At 43.4% G+C, this 16,584-nt stretch overlaps 1 protein-coding gene across 1 annotated transcript; it reads left to right on the top strand.

The window, feature by feature from the left end:
* Nucleotides 1-1,832: 1,832 nt before the first annotated feature.
* On the top strand, nt 1,833-15,389 carry vcam1b (vascular cell adhesion molecule 1b). Its single transcript, XM_014995160.2, has 10 exons — nt 1,833-2,022; nt 5,835-6,137; nt 6,214-6,504; nt 6,718-6,969; nt 7,961-8,227; nt 8,332-8,613; nt 11,025-11,327; nt 12,042-12,314; nt 13,908-14,168; nt 14,248-15,389. Exons 1-10 carry the CDS (start codon nt 1,995-1,997, stop codon nt 14,406-14,408), a joined length of 2,421 nt encoding a protein of 806 aa, XP_014850646.2. The 5' UTR covers nt 1,833-1,994; the 3' UTR covers nt 14,409-15,389.
* The last annotated feature ends 1,195 nt before the right edge of the window (nt 15,390-16,584 follow it).

Below are 16,584 nucleotides of genomic sequence, written 5' to 3'. Positions count from 1 at the left end.
GTTCTGGGTTCGATTCCCAGCCCCGGTCTTTCTGCATGGGTACTCCAGTTTCCTCCTAAATTGCCCCCTAGGTGTGTGTGTGTGTGTGTTTGTGTGTGTGTGTGTGTATGCATGGTTGTCTGTCTCTGTGTTGCCCTGTGACAGACTGGTGACCTGTCCAGGTGACCCTGCTTCTCACCTGGAATGTTAGCTGGAGAGGCAGCAGCACCTCCTGACCCACTAAGGATGTAAAGAAGATGGATGGATGGAAAGTAACCAGTTACTGTAATGTAGTACAAAAACTCAGTAGTTTGTTTGCAGAACCTGAACTTTTACTTTTACTTGCTTTTGTTTTCAGTGAAGCATTATATTCACGTTTGAAGTCATATTTGGTAATGACTAAAAATATAAATAAATATAATATAAATAAATAAAATATTTTAAAAAATATTTCATGATGTATGCTAACGTCTTTTGTTTTGGATTCTTATTTAATTCTTACATCTTCTGCACAAAGTAACTTTTAAAGTAAAATTTACTACAGTAACATTTTACAGTGCTCGTTTAGTTTAATTTTAAACTCTTCACCTCTGAACTTTGAGTCGAGTCTGATCACATGACGCTGATCAATAATCTTCACTCAGTCTGTTATCAGTTAGTCATCTGAAAAGACGTTTTATTTTTAAGAATAAAACTTTTACACCTGAACTTCTAAAACAAAAACTGATTTTTATTAACGGCTACGATTAAGTGGAAATAAATCATTCTAAAAGTGAAATTTTATTTTATTTTGAACTGGTTGGAAATGTTTACATGTATTTTAAATAAAACTTCAAGAAATAAATAAAATGATCCAATAATTATTTTTGCCAAAATGTAGCTAATAATGTTGATATAAATCCTGTTTTTATTTGAATAAAATTATGTTTAATTATTTACTTTGTGAATTATTAAGAGTTTAATTACTGATAAATTAGTTTATTTTAATACATTTTTTGATTTAAATTTTATTTTAATAATCTCTACAGCAGAGAATACAAGTAATTAAAACACCATATTTAATATTTATTTAATGACTCATTAATTAATTGAATTGTCTCTTTTTGAATCATTTAGTTTCGTCTCATTTCCTCTGACAAACTAACTTTAAATGTTTTATTGTTTGGATGGAAGCTAAAGCTAAAGCTTTTTTTAAAATGACATTTAATTTTGTATTTTCAGAATGATTAAAACAATTCAACTGCAGATTAATGCATTTATTCCCAATTAAATTTGATCTCTTTACAATAGAGATAAACAACAAAAAGTACAAAACAGCAACAAGTAATTAAAACACCTCATCTAGGAATGTTTAAATACTGATAAATTCACTGAATTGTCTCTTTTCACCCTTTAAAGTATTTGGTTTGATGTTTCAATCTTTTTTCTGATAAACTAACATCCTTTAGTCGTTTTTTTTTTGTTTGGATGAGAAACTGTTTTATCAGAGTTAATCTATTCTTTTTATAAACTAACTGGTTTGGTATTTAGACAGATGGAAAGTTTCCATCCAAACTATAAAACATTTAAAGTTAATTTATCAGAGGAAATTAGATTAAATTATTTTGTTATTTAGATGAGAAACAGATTAAATAGTGAAACTGAAGCTACGTTCAGGAACATAAACATTCAGATCCAGACAGAAAAGCCTCCTCATTATGAAAGTGAAACCTGTTCTCCTTCTGACCAGCAGAGGGCGCCGTGGCCTCCTGCATGGAAACATGTTCTCCTTCTGTCCAGCAGAGGGCGCCGTGGCCTCCTGCATATAAAGGATGCCGATCAGAGGGGGGCGTTTCTGTTTCATCAGGGCTGTGGGGGTTCATGTGTCGAGCTCATTTTCTGCTTCAGACTCAGAGACGGAGCACAAAGGAGAGAGACGCTGCTGCTCCTGCTGCTGCATCCATCCGTCCATCCAACCGTCCATCCATCCGTTCATCCAACCGTCCATCCATCCGTTCATCCATCCGTCCAGCAGGATGGACGGCTGCCTTCAGCTCCTCTCAGGTGAGACTCTGCTTCCTGTTTATGGTCAGAAAACTGTTTTTTTGTTTCCTTTCATTGAAGCGTCTCAGCTGCTCTGATTTCATTTGAATAATAAAAGCAAAGCGGCAGAATCTCTGTTTAACATAAAAATGGCTCCAAATGATTAAATTAATGGAAATATCAGTTTATCTGAGGCTTTGATCATCAGCCGATCAGCTGATAGGTTCACAATCAGCTGATTAATTCATCAAAATGTTGAAGATAATCACTGATTTCTGTTAAATCAATCTAACTCAGGGCTGTTTTTTATGGGTTTGTCTCTTTATATTTAATAACTGTTTTCCTCTCGTTATTCGTCTCGTTTCTGAGCGTCAAAGCTGCGTTTTTCAGCCCGGATCCGGTTCGGTTCTGTTTGTTTTCAGTGTTTGTTTTCAGTGTTTGCTGCTGATTTAAACGTCAGCGTTCAGCCGTTTGAAACAGGTCTGTTTGAGATTTAACTTGCCTGTGGGGATCAAAGGTTTTTAAATCAAATAATCAGTTTTACATCATTAGTTCATATTTAGAATAAAAACTGTCAAAACCAAAATGATCCTGTGTGTTTCTATTTGCCACAGACTTCTATAAGATACGTAAAGAAATGATTTGTGTCTAAATGCTCACAGCAACTGAATTTTAAATTTATTGGTATTTCTTGATGCTTTTATTGAACAAACAGTGGAGAAAATAGTAAAACTATCAATCCTGACAGTAATGACAGTTTTTGGGATTTTAAGCATAATTAATTTGTATTTATCATCAAAATGATAAAATTCCTGTCATTATAAAAGTTTATCCTAATTTTTTTTATCGTCGTCCTGCAGCAGAAATGTTTTTCCGTAGGTAAAGACATTAAATTGTTCATTTTTTGCTCCTTTTTTGTCTTGAAATTTTTCCCCAAACGTCTCCAGAACCAGAACAAGTTTTTGGCACAAGCGAGGAATTACACTTTGGTTTTTATCCCTCATTGTGCTCATACATTAAAAACAAATCTATAAACTTTAGAGGAAGAAAAATAAAGGATAAAATGAGCCATATTTTAATTAGAAAAAAGGAAGTTGGGTTGTTTCATTTATTTCCTAGTAGAGAATCTGTCTGTTCCGGCTTTAGGCTGCTCGTTTTGTTCATCAGAGACAGAAACTATTTCTGAAGGTTAAAGTATAAACAGTTTGTGTCCAGGATGTGTGGGGTCTGCAGAAATGTTATTAACCCTAGAGCTGTAAAAGTCCTGGATGTGTTAAAAGGCCTGGCATGATTTTTGGTGTCTGTCTCTTTACGTGTAAAATAAATCATAAAGCATGATGTCACTCAGAGCACAGAAAGTTTTCACACCTGGTAGTCCAGTAGACTCGGTTCTACTGGATCGTCTACTGCGGCGTTTTTCTGTTACATTTGTTTTGTTCAGTTTTTTTTGTTTCTGTGTTTTGGAGTTTGAATCATTAATGTTTTTGCAAAAGCAACAGCCAGCAGCGCGTTCACACCTGTTGGGTTCGATTCAAGCTTTATTCTTCTGGATATCCAAATCAATTCAATTAAAACGTGCCTTATGTATCTCAAAGGCATAATAATGTCGTAACTCTGATCGTGAGCGTTGCTGTTGATTCTGTGGGAATGAAGGCTCTCCAGTAGCAGTCAGTCTCCCAACCAATCTAAAGAGGCCTCTGACTGAAGATTGTTGCTATACGACAGTCTCGCAATCATCATGACATGCTAACAGCTAATATCCGATAATCCTCAGTAACATGTCCTGGATGACATCATCAGTCGTTAGCTAGCTCTGCTAACCCGCCTCCTTTGCTGTTGCAGCTTCTCTTGAACTTCCTCCTTCTCTCTCTTTGCGTCCGTTCAGGCTGCTTTTCAGCTCCTCTGGGGTTTGGGGTTGTAGTTCAGGGATTATTTGAGCTTTTGAAATGCTAATCACCAGCCTCCTGTTGTAAAAAACAAACAAACAAACAAACAAAAAAACATTGTTGCCATGGTTACAGATCATAACAACTGTCCAAAAATAGAGTTTCAGAGCAAAAATCTCCTCGTAGCTGCTCAACATCCAGAACCAGAAGGAATGATGGCTAGAAAAGTTTTTATAGATTTGATCCATTTATTTATGATTTTTTTTTTGTTTGTTTTTTGCAGGATTAAAGATGAAAATTATCAAAATATTTTTTGCACAAATAAAATAAGACATTTTAGTGTCTTTTCTCAAACTGCTGCAGTTTTTACTCACCTGCAGATTTCTGCATGAGAATCATCTGAATACTTTCTATTTTTATCGTTTTACTTTCATTTCTTTAGTTGAACTTTTAGGAAATCTGTTGTTCCGACCTTTTCTCCCTGGACTAAAATCGCTGATTGTCTCATGTTTCCGTTCATGTGGACAGAAGGAACACAGCCAGAACACACGGCTGCTGAAGTCACCTTTGGCATCAAGATGATCCTTATAACTGTCAGGTTAAAGCGGCCCCGCGCCCCCCCTCCTTGTCGGCCCCTGCTCCCCCCCCCTTTTCGGCCCCTGCTGGCCCCCCTGTCGGTCCCTGCTGCCCCGCCGTCGGCCCCTGCTGCCCCCTGTTGGCCCCCGTTCCCATCAGTCATCCACCATACTTTTGTTCTTTAATTTGTTTCTTTGGTTAGATCTGTGTGAGACAAAAATTATGTTATGTTTTGTACAATACAAAGTTTTCATATTTTGTTATAAGTAGAACCAAGTAAATCCAAAGTCTTTTACTGAAAAGTCGATTTTGTTGCGCCTGCTTCATTTATTAAACTCGGCTGAAAATGGAAAGCATTTTGAAAGGAAGTGACCCAAATCCCTGTTCTTAGAAATTAGGTTAAATTTGTTCAATCGAGCCCAAATAATTTGAAAGGAGTTTTGGATAAATGATGACTAAAATCCCCTTCCTACCAAAAGATATATATACATAAAAACAGACTACTTTATTTGCTTTATTTATTTATTTATTTTTTTGTATTTTCTTGGCTGAACGTTTGTCACGTTTTAGACAAACGTGATAAAAAGTTTGGACACCCCTGCTTTAAAGGTGACCCTGTTATGGAAAATTAATGTTTTTGTGCTTCAACTGCTTCTAAAAACAACCAAAGTGCTTAAAAAACACCCAGATGTTCTTTTGTTAATGTTTTTGGTGTCTGGGAAATTCATTTGCCATTTCAAACATCTCCCGATTTTTTTTTTTTTTTGGTGACTATGCCGTTACCTAGCAACCCCAGTGGAATCTGGCCCCGTTACCTAGCAACCCCAGTGGAATCTGGCCCCGTTACCTAGCAACCCCAGTGGAATCTGGCCCCGTTACCTAACAACCCCAGTGGAATCTGGCCCCGTTAGCTAGCAACCCCAGTGGAATCTGGCCCCGTTAGCTAGCAACCCCAGTGGAATCTGGCCCCGTTAGCTAGCAACCCCAGTGGAATCTGGCCCCGTTAGCTAGCAACCCCAGTGGAATCTAGTCATATTACCTAGCAACCCCAGTGGAATCTAGCCATATTACCTAGCAACCCCAGTGGAATCTGGCCACGTTACCTAGTAACCCAAGCAGAGCTCCAGCATGTTTGGTCAGCTGGTTTTACTACTGGATGCGCTGTACAATGGCTGCTGGAAAAGAAAACAGTTTTGTTGTTGTTTACCATCCAGAAACCACTTGCTGCATTTCTTGGGGGTTGTCCAGGAGGCTCCACTTCTGCTTTTCAAACATGCTTGGTTTTTAGTTGCGTGTCTGTTTTCAGAATGATTTTGTGCCAAATGTAGTGTTCTACCCTCACCTGTCCTGATTTGCTGTTTGGCTCCGTAGTCATGCTGCTGATGTCATCGTGGTGCGTTCAGGGCCTCCAGGTCAGCCTGTCGCCCAGGCAGCCTCTGCTCCAGCTCGGCTCCCACCAGCGCATGGTCTGCCAGGTCCACGACTGTCCCACAGAACCGAGCATTACCTGGGCCACCGTCAACGACCGACCCCTGGGGGCGTCCATCAGTGCCAACAGAACCCACTCCATTCTGACCTTTGACCCTGTTAAGATAGATGACGAAGGGCAGCTGACGTGTAAGGCCAGGTGTGGAGATAGACGGGCGGAGAGCCGAGCCTCCGTCGGCGTTTACTGTGAGTTCCTGACCCGAGGCGAGTTGGGCCCAGCCGGGTTGCTGTTGTTGACGCCATCTCTGTCCTCTGGTTCCAGCGTTTACCTCGGACCCTGAGATCGCCGGGCAGGACCGCCTCAGGGACCGCGTGAAGGCGACGCTCACCTGCCGGGTGCCCAAGCTGTACCCCAACGGGGACCTGAACCTCACCTGGGTCCGAGGAAACACTGTTCTGAACAGCACGAGAGGGTCTGGGTCCAGCTCCATCCAGTTCCTGCCCCTCAGGGAGGATTCGGGAGAGAACATCACCTGCAGGGCGACGCTGGAGCTGCCAGGTCTGCCGTGGGACGTCAGGACCAGAGAGACCAGCACAACCCTGAATGTCCGCTGTGAGTCAGACCTTTACTAACCGGGTCAGAACCGTCTGAGCCGTGATCAGTCTGGGTGGAGAGTTGATCCTCCATGCGACCTTCAAAGTCCTCAGACTCATGGAATTCATCTTCAGTTTTAGTCTGACCCTCTGAATCAGTCAAGGTGTCAACACGAGTCTGAAACCTCAATTCAGCGTCTGAATTTCAGCTCCTCCTCCTCCTCCTCTGCAGATGCTCCTGTCCTCATGAACATATCCGACCCGGTGGAGGTGATGTCTGGCTCTCCGCTGACTCTCCGCTGTTCTGCTGAGGGAAACCCCGAGCCGACCATCACCTGGACGGCAGGCGGTCGCCCTCTGCCCGGAGGTCGCGGAGGTCAGTTCGTCCTATCGGCGGTGAAGCTTTCTGACGCTGGACGGTACGAATGTGAAGCCAGAAACTCAGAAGGAAACCGGACTGCAGCTGTAAACATCACAGTTTTAGGTAAGAATGAACGTTTTGTTTCATTTGTAGCCACATTGCAGCGTGACGTCATGCTAACAATGACTAGCATTGGTTTTAGCTATGAAGTTGACAATATAAAGTGTTAAATCTTAAACGTATGCATCATACGTAAAAGGCAAAGGGGCGCAGTGCTTTGCTGCCAATTGTCAACACTGACAAGGTCAGGAAAAAGTTTTAATATAAAAAATTACGATGGAGAGGGAAGTAGGTCAGCTATGCTAGCTTGATTTTGACAAGCTTAACATGAAGATGTGCTGCAGAATTGTATTTCGGTTCAGTTAAAAAAGAAAGGAAAACATCGACCCACACATTAACTCTGACATCAGTAGAACAGGTGTTGCTAATCTACCACCGCTGTGTTAGCTAATAGCAGATAATAGCTAATCTACCACCGCTGTGTTAGCTAATAGCAGCTAATAGCTAATTTACCACCGCTGTGTTAGCTAATAGCAGCTAATAGCTAATTTACCACCGCTGTGTTAGCTAATAGCAGCTAATAGCTAATCTACCACCGCTGTATTAGCTAATAGCAGCTCATAGCTAATCTTCCAGCGATCATTTATTAATAGCCTGAAAACGTAAAACTGTAACTGAATGTTCTGATCTTTGTGTGGGAAATGTTTGCATGTTTTTGGTATTGAATCCTGATACGCTAGTGGAGCTGTTGTCAGTCGCTATGGCAGCGAGAACGAGAAAAACGAGACAATGGGATTGGTTTTGAGTTATTCTTCAGCGGTTTTTCTGCATTATTTTTCCCTTTGCTGAGGCGCACTGCACTGAATTACTAATCGCTACATCATCCAGGTGTCATTTGGTCAGCGGTTCTGCCGCAGCGGCGCCGCTACGGACGGCAAGGAATGGAATCATCTTTTTGCCCTCCAGCATGCGGGAAATTTCCAGATGTGAACAATAACATGCTATAATCTGTTTTTTGTAGTCCTTATTGTCTTCTTCCTGTTTTCTCGCTTAGCTCCGCCCACCAGCACCTCCCTCTCAGTGGATCCAGGTGAGGAGGTGGTGGAGGGCCAGCAGGTGAATTTCACCTGCAGCTCTGAAGGAGCTCCGCCTCCCAGCCTGGTTCTGAGGAGGAGGGGGGAGGAGCTTCTGAGGACTGACTCCGCCCCCCTGCTCAGCTTCAGCCTTCCCTCCGCCTCACTGGAAGACTCCGCCCACTACGAGTGTGAAGCCTCCAACCAGTATGGCTCCCAGCAGGAGTCCAGGTCCATCACTGTGAGCGGTACGTCTCAGCTGACCGACCGGACCGTGATCCCGTTGGATCCTGCTGGATCCCGTTGGATCCCGTTGGACTTGGACTCACTCTCTCCGTGCCTCTCTCCTCAGCTCACCCGCTGCAGCTGTATTCCAGTCCTCAGGTGTCAGCGGAGCGCGGCTCGGCTCTGATCCTCACCTGTAACGCCTCTGGCTGCCTCCATCCTCCCGCCTTCAGCTGGAGGAGGACGGACCAGAACCGGAACCGGACCCTCCTCCAGAGGACAGAGCCGCAGGACGGCCAGTCGCACCTCCACCTGCTGAACCTAGACCTCCAGCATCAGGGAGGCTACAGCTGTGAGGCCGAGTGCGACTCGGTCATCAGGACCAGAGAGATCCACGTCCAGGTCTACTGTGAGTCCGACCCGCATGTTTCAGCCACCCTGCTGGTGGTTCAAGAGTTTGGAGGAAGTCCTACTGAACTGTTTAATGCACACGGGGGGTAGAGCTGATGCTGAAGTTAGTAGCACAAATCATTAGCTTTAGTTCTGCTAATGCTAACCTCGCTGTAGCAGCGTAATTATTGGAAGCTAATGCTGACACATAAAGCATTAACACTAGTTCAGCTAAAGCTTCACATCAACATGGTAGCTAGTAGAAGCTAATGCTAAATCACTATTTATAAACACCAGTTCTGCTAACGCTAAGGCAGTATGCCAACATAGTAGCTAGTAGGAGCTAATGCTAAACCCAAACCTCATTCAGTCAAACTTTTGTAAAATTACAGTTCAGTTTAGCTGGAAAATTAAATTGGGGAAAGCTAAGTGCGCTAATCGTTTTCAAAGCTAACTGAAGTGCTCAGCATAAAATTAGCTTCGCTATTAATGCATTAGCACCCACCACTGGTGCCACAGTATGATGCTGCTACCGCTCTCACCTTTTCCTTCACACATCACACACAATAAAACTTTTCCAGAAGTTTTATTTGAAGAAGCGCCCTGGGTTCGCCTCCCAGTCCTTTCTCTGCCTCCTTTTTCTGTCTGTCTGATTAATTAATAAAGGTCTCTAGTGTCAGAAAAATTAACAAATGTAATTTCATGTGCATTGGAGATGGAGATAAAATAAATGATTAAAAGCCTAACTTACTGTCATATTCATGCTGATAATTGGACATAAAGCATATTAGCAGTAATAAATCCCCAGATGTCAGTCATAAACTCCCACAGATGATGATGTTAATATTTCCAGGAGTCTGGGTATCAGCAGTGGGAGTTTGGCTTCCTGCCTGCTGATTTCAGAGGTTAAAAAGGAAACGGCTCATAAATCATAAATTAGTTTTTTCTTCCCTGGAACAAACTGTGAAAAGCTGAGAGGAAATCATTCCAGCATCAATCTACAGGACTGAGTTTCATTCTGACACGCTGCTGCAGCTCGGCCTGCTGGGACGTGCCGCCGCTGAAGGTCGAAGGTCGGAAAGTTTTACATTGTTGATTTACTTCCTGACGCAGGCCGTTGACACCTCCTCCTGCTGTCGGCTTTTAAAAACGCAGCACAACCACCGTGGGAATCTGGTTTCTGGAAATAAAAGTGAATAAAGTTTAACTAGAAACAGCAGCAGCTGCTCTGGTTGCTTTTATTAAACCTGGAAACTGAAGGAGAGACGAACAGAAAAAGACCCAACGCAGCTGCTGAGCGTGAGAAATGTTCATTTTCTTTGGCGTTTTCCTTCAGTCTGAGCTGCAGGTTGAGCTGAACGGCTCTGACTGACGGGACGCGACCCGGCATGAGGAAGACGAACAGAACCAACCGGCCCACGCACGCTGCAACCTGTCGGCTGAAACGGCTTCATCCGGCCGCTGAGCGTAGAATCCCCCGTTACGGCTGGCGGTCGGCTTTATGACACCATGATCAATCAGAGCCAGAAACACTGGAACAAAACCAACCTGGTTCAGTCGATGCAAAAAGAAATGGTTTCAAAAGTTTGGAATAAACAAAAAGAGAAAAAAAAATTATGAAGACATTTAATAAGAAAATAGCAACTAATCGTAATTAATCAATCATCAAAATAATTGTTGAGTACTTTACTAATCGATTAATTAACTTCTAAAAGAAAAGGCCATTTTCTGAAAAAACAACACATTCAGAGCAATAAGACAAAACTATACAGAGAAGTAAAAACATTTTGCATTTAGGATAAAAACAAACTTCATCTGTAAATATTTTCTACCCAAAGCTCGTCTAGTGACAGTTTTATCTTCACCAGGTTCAAATTCTGGTAAAACTTATTTATATGAGTGATGAAAACTCACCAGAAGATCATATTTTCCAAAAGTGTTTCCAGTTATTGTTGAACAACCAGCTGCTCTGGATTTTCTCCAATGTTTGCTGTCGACATTTTGCTTACGGAGGATTATGGAGCGCCGTAATCTGACGTAAACTACATGAGTGGGAAGAAAATCAGTTCAAAAGGCTAAGAAATGGATTCATAAGATGAAGAATCTTTATCATTTCATTATGTTTTAAACACACAGTGCAGCTCCAGTTAATTTTAGTTTTTCCAGATTAATTACCTTTTTTATTTGTTTTTTATTTCAGTTATTGAAAATGTTCTTTCAATTTCAGTTTTCATTATTTTATTCACTAAGGGAATTTTATTGCTTTTTAGGCAATAAAATGTTTATTTTCTTATTTAAAAAAGGAATTAAATGATTTATTTGTGTCTTTATTGTTTTTCTAATATTGTATAAAAAAGGTTAAATGATAAACTTACAGTTCAGATAAATGAGCAGCTGGATGTTGAGTTCCTCTTACTGGTTTCTCTCCAGCGTTCCCATCTGACCCTGTTCTGGAGGATCCCGGTCCGGTCCTGCTGGGCCAGGAGGTCCAGCTGCGCTGTGATGTCACCGACATCTTCTCGTCCAATCAGCTGCGGCTCCGCTGGCTGTCAGGGAACCGGACTCTCATGGTGGAGATGCACAGGTTCTCCGGCTCCCTGCAGAACGTCTCATCCGTCCTGCAGCTGAAGGCGGAGGCGGCGGCGCAGGTCGTGACCTGCAGCGTGGAGCTGCTGACGGCGGACCGAGACGTCTGGAGGTCCAGAGGAACCAGCGTCACCCTGCAGATCCACTGTGAGTCGTCTGGGTTTCAGGGAACTCAGGCTCAAACGATCAGTCGGTTCAAATACTTCAGTAATTGATTCATCGCTAACTGGAGAACACAAACTCAAAACAGACAATTTGTTGGGGAAAAAAAACAGTCAAAGCAATAATTAAGCTAAAACTACAAAACATATAAACTGCATTAGAGCTGCAGGATGGAACCTTTATAAGAATATTTGTTTGCATATTTGATGAAGCTGTGACCAAGTTGGGACACGAGAGATAATCTGAAAAACCTGCTCCCGGCCCTTACTACAAACAGCCAATCAGAGCCAGGAGGCGGGGCTTAGCGCTGACAATCACCTCTCCTTGTGACTAGCATAGCCTGCAGTGAATGTTAGGCTAGTTAGCTTAGCCATCGATGATGGCTAAGCTAACTAGCCATCAGTTTAACAGTTTTCCTGGGACGGTGAGTTGTTTCTCCACCATTAACACATTTTATGTATCATTTTTGCAGCAGATTGTGCTATAAAATGCCACTGTGTGACTTGAAAACATAATACTGCTGCTTTAAATCTAAAAACTGAAATAAAATGCGGTTCTTTAAAAATTATAATTTTCCTGAAGGAGACATTTGTCAAAAAATTGTACATTGTTTTTGTTTTTTCAAAACTGGTTTCAGTTTTTGCTTCAGATTGTTTTATTTTCTCTGTAAACTGTGAGATGATCTTTCTTCTGTCCCAGACCCGCCGAGGTCGACCGTCCTGTCCGTCTGTCCCGGTGAGGAGGTGCTGGAGGGACAGCAGGTGACGCTGACCTGCCGTTCGGACGGAGCTCCGCCCCCCGCCCTGGTGCTGAGGAGAAACGGGGAGGAGCTTCTGAGGAGCGACGCCAACTCCTCTTCCTCGCTGTCCCTCAGCATCTCCTCCACCCTTCTGGAGGAGTCGGTCCGCTACCAGTGTGAAGCCTCCAACCAGTACGGCTCCCAGTTGGTCTACAACGTCATCACCGTCAAAGGTCAGGAGCCACATTCATGCTAATCCGCTAACAGCAACTAATTAGCACTTTAGCATTAGCTTCTGCTAATTACCATGTAGCATTAGCAGACCTAATATTTATGATCAGTGCTTTAGGATTAGCGATGCTAACTTTTTGATCTGCTGATTTCCTCCAGACACCAATAACTTAACAGACTCCAGATCTCGTTTAAAACCTTCCTGACTTTCTCCCATCCAGTTCTCTGTTCTTCTTCTGCCGCCTGTTTCTTCTCCGTTCTGACGGGTTTTATTAAGGCAGTCGACGTCTGGCTTCTTTCCACAAGATGTTCGGACAGAAATAGACTCTGATCCGACTCCTGAGTCACGAGACTCTTGAGCCGTCAGCCCGACTGATCGAACCGGGTGTTGGTTTGATCCAAAGTCCCAGAAATGTTTCAGTCACAGGAGGCAAAGAAACCTCCAGAAACGTAAAAAAGCCGATAAACCGTGACGAGCAGAGCAAATCCTGACCTCCTGAACTTTACATTATTGTCACTGATGTATTTTCTGCCTGTTTTTGTTCCTTAATTTAAATGCAAAGGTTAAAGGTTGATGTGTTTTCTCTGTGGACAAAAATATTAGCTATCTTTTAAAATAAATAAGCTGGAGATCATTTTCATTTCAGATGTTCTGAAGTGGTGATTTAGTAGAAATCCTGTCCTAAAGCTGTTTGACCTTCTAAGAAATTAGCAGAAGCCAGTTTGACCCCCAGTGTGATGACAGGTTGTCCGCTATCAGGTGATGATGTGCTGGTTAAAAGGTCGACCGGCAGGTCAAGAGGCCTCGTCTGAAACGCTTTGACCCGCTGCTGCTAACATTCAGTCAGCAGAAACGCTGCTGGAAGACATTTCTGAGAAGCTCTTTGTCCAGAATGCTTCAGGTTCCTGCCAAACCCCGACAGGGCGACCAGCAAGCGGCTCCGCTGCTCCGCTGCCTGACGCCTCTCCTGATTGTTTTCGGTCAGAACCTCCTTAAAGTGTTGGAATTAGTCACAGCGCCGCCTCCGCACTCGCTTCAGAGATTTATCACAGTTAATGTCAGCGTGCCGAGAGACGGCCGGAGCCTCGATCACTTCGCCCAGCAGCAGAGGATGAATCACTGCAACAGCAGATTTTATAACTGCTTCCTCACAGCAGGAGACTTTTAAAAAGACAAACCGCAGCAAAACTCTGATGTGACGCACATTTTACCACTTTCTCTCAGATGTTGCAGAAAACTTAACAATGTCAGTTTACAGAAACCAAACCTACAGAACTCTCTACTTCTCTGCCTGGCCTCCCACCTGGTGGCCAGGTAACCAGGTGGGAGGGTGACTGCCTACTTACCTTAACACATCCAGACTTCTCAGTATTCAGATGTTGGAGATCTTCTCGCTGGCTTTGTCTCAGCTCAGCAAAGAGCTGGAGTTCCTGTTTCTGTAGGCTGAATGGTGAAGAGGTCGCTGCGTCATCAGCGTGTCGGTGAATAAGGATCATGTTTGGCTTTGAGCCTGAAGGAAGCAGAAAGGAGACCGGACTGGGCTGGGGTCGGACCCTCCACAGTAACGCCTCCGTTCTGCTTTCGTTTGGTTTAGCTCCCCCGAGGAACACAACCGTCCACATCTTCCCTTCTACGGAAGTCCAGGAGGGCCAAAATGTGACTGTGTGCTGCCGAACCATCAGCTTCCCTAAACCGGCGGTGATCCTGAAGAAGCTGAGCAACGGGACGGAGCTGTTCTCCACCAACGGCACCTTCCTGTTGGTCAACGTCACTTCCAGCGACTCGGGCTTGTACCAGGTCAACGTCAGCAACGACCTGGGCTCCGAGGTCAGAGTCTTCAGCATCAGAGTCAGAGGTCAGTGGAATCACTAACTCACTAAACGAAGGTCTCGGGTCGCATTTCATTTGGTTTTTTGCTGGTATTCCTTTTGTAGAGGTCAGAACCGGATTTCCTCCCGGTTGGAGCATCATCCTCCTCTCGGCCGCCGGCATCGCCGCCGGGCTGACGGCTTCCGCTCTGATCCTCGACTACATGAGGAGATCCAGGAAGAAAGGCTTCTACCAGCTGCCACAGTCTGCGCCGCCGTCAGCGTGAAGCTAGCAGTGAGCTAACAGACTCTAAAATATGGCTGCTTCTCCTTCGGCCCTCTGGGACATCTGAACGAGTTGCTGAAGTTTTACAGCCTTGGTGTCTGACAGCAGCAGGACTGAGGAGGCGGGGCTTTGATTCGCTGAAATGTGGCGACGGATCCACTGACTGAAGATGTGTGGAGGCGACCTCTGATGCTTTTCTGCTCTGATTTCCTGCGTAACGTCGTCATGTGGCTGAAGCTAATCTCCCTCTGGATTCAAGCTTTCTCCAGAGGTCCCGCTTTTCCCAGCATACTTTGCTCCAACGTGGTGTTTTCCCTCCCACAGAGTTCCTGTTTTTAGTTTAAGTGTTTGAGATAATGAAATTTAATATCAAACAGAGATAAGAAGACAAAACTGTTTAGATAAGTTTATTTATTAAGGTAAAAAGTAATCAGATCAGCCTGGATTTTTGTTTAAAAGTATTTAACTCTCTTGTAAAATAAAAAATATTTTTTTGTAAATATAATTTGTTAGCTGGAGAATTAGCTGTGCTAGCCTTGAAGCACTGCCGCTAACGCTAAAGTGCTACACCAGCATGTATTTAGCAGAAGCTAACGCTAATCGCTAACTCCCGCATTGCTTCGCAGCACACAGACGCACTGAAACATTTAATTTGGTAAAAAGCTGCCAGGATGTGAAAACGGTCCTGAAATCCCGACTCTCTGCGTTTAAACGTGCTGCTGCCTTTTCCCTAAACTACCTCATCTTCCTTTGAACCTTTGTCATGAGCCCGGCGGTAACCATGGATACGTAAATACTCTTTGCACATCTGGAAAGGCAGCTGTCCGCTGATGCTCCAGATCCATCTAAAAACCTGAAATGTTGTTCAAACTTTGGTTTCTCTCTGTTTGGTACTGACGCAGCTCCTGTTTTTGTCTCTGATTCTGCTGACTCTGCAGTTCCGCTCTCCTTGTTTTTAATAAAGATATTTATTTCCTGCCTCGATGCGACTCCATCATCTGATATCTTGGGATTTGTATTTTCTGGGAATTCCCTGTGTTTTCCTCCAGCTTTTACTTTTGCTTCTGCGGCAGTTTACTGGAAACCTCCAGGTCGTCTCCGGCCGTTACCATGGCGACGGTGGTAACTTTCCACGGTTTCTGGAGAGGAAAACGGCTTTTTGCTCAGGTTATTATTTAATTCATGATGATAAAATAAAAATGACACGAAACTTCATATCTAAACAACTATAAGTTGCTTTAAGTACAGATTAAACCCGGGTTAGTTTGGATCGTTTTTCCAGATGATTTGAAAGGAGCCGTTTCTGGCGGCTTTTGTCTCCGCCGCTGGTCGCCATGGAAACTGGGGTGTGAAGTGGACCGGGACCCTCGCTGGTGTCGCTGGACCCGGTTCAGCTCAGACAGACACACACAGTGGCGGTCTGTTTCGTCACCGGAACGCCGACTCCTCCGGTCATGTGACGCCGTCTCCATGGCAACCAGGCGAGGTCCAGACGGCGAGAAACGAGGGAAAGCTGCAGGAGAGGTTTCATGTTTATAGACCAGAACCAGAACACGCTGTGGTACCGGCTGAACCGGCAGAACTAAAAACATGAGACACCTGAGAATGTTTACTGTAAAAAATAACAAACTGGTCAGTTTTTGGTATTTCCTGCAGTTATAATTGCCTCATTATTTTTAATAGACGATTTTATCTTCCTATTTTATCATTTTCTACCTGTGATGTTTGGTCTGCTGTGAAGCACTTCGATCAGCTGAGCCTGGTGTAAATGTCCTATAAATTAACTTAACTTGAACTGTAAAAATGTGGTTAAATCACAAATTTTTACCCTGATTTAAATGTATTCATGTTTCTGTTCATCCAGAACTGAAATGCTCCATATTTTTCTCCTGGTGCATTCACAGAAACATTGACAGAAAATAGAAAACACAGGAAATGCATCTGTTAAAAGAATGGAAAGTTCCTTCACATTTCTATGCTACATTCAACCTTTTTCTTTTCTTTTTTTACAGTGTACAGTAAAACCTGCAGATCTGGAACACACTGCAAAGGAATAATATAATTTTCATGGTTCTGCTCGGCTTTCTAACCCTACAGCCAGAAAGAAATTAAAAGTGAAGCAGCAAAAGCAAAGGAGGTGGATTAGCAAAGTGAGCTAACAGCTGGTGGTCTCTGCT

The sequence above is a fragment of the Poecilia mexicana genome, unplaced genomic scaffold (assembly GCF_051168715.1).
Source record: "Poecilia mexicana isolate PSO_F unplaced genomic scaffold, ASM5116871v1 scaffold_4, whole genome shotgun sequence".
In the NCBI taxonomy this organism is placed as follows: domain Eukaryota; kingdom Metazoa; phylum Chordata; class Actinopteri; order Cyprinodontiformes; family Poeciliidae; genus Poecilia; species Poecilia mexicana.
Note: the sequence above shows the minus strand (reverse complement) of the source record. Positions and strands in the feature narration are given on the sequence as shown.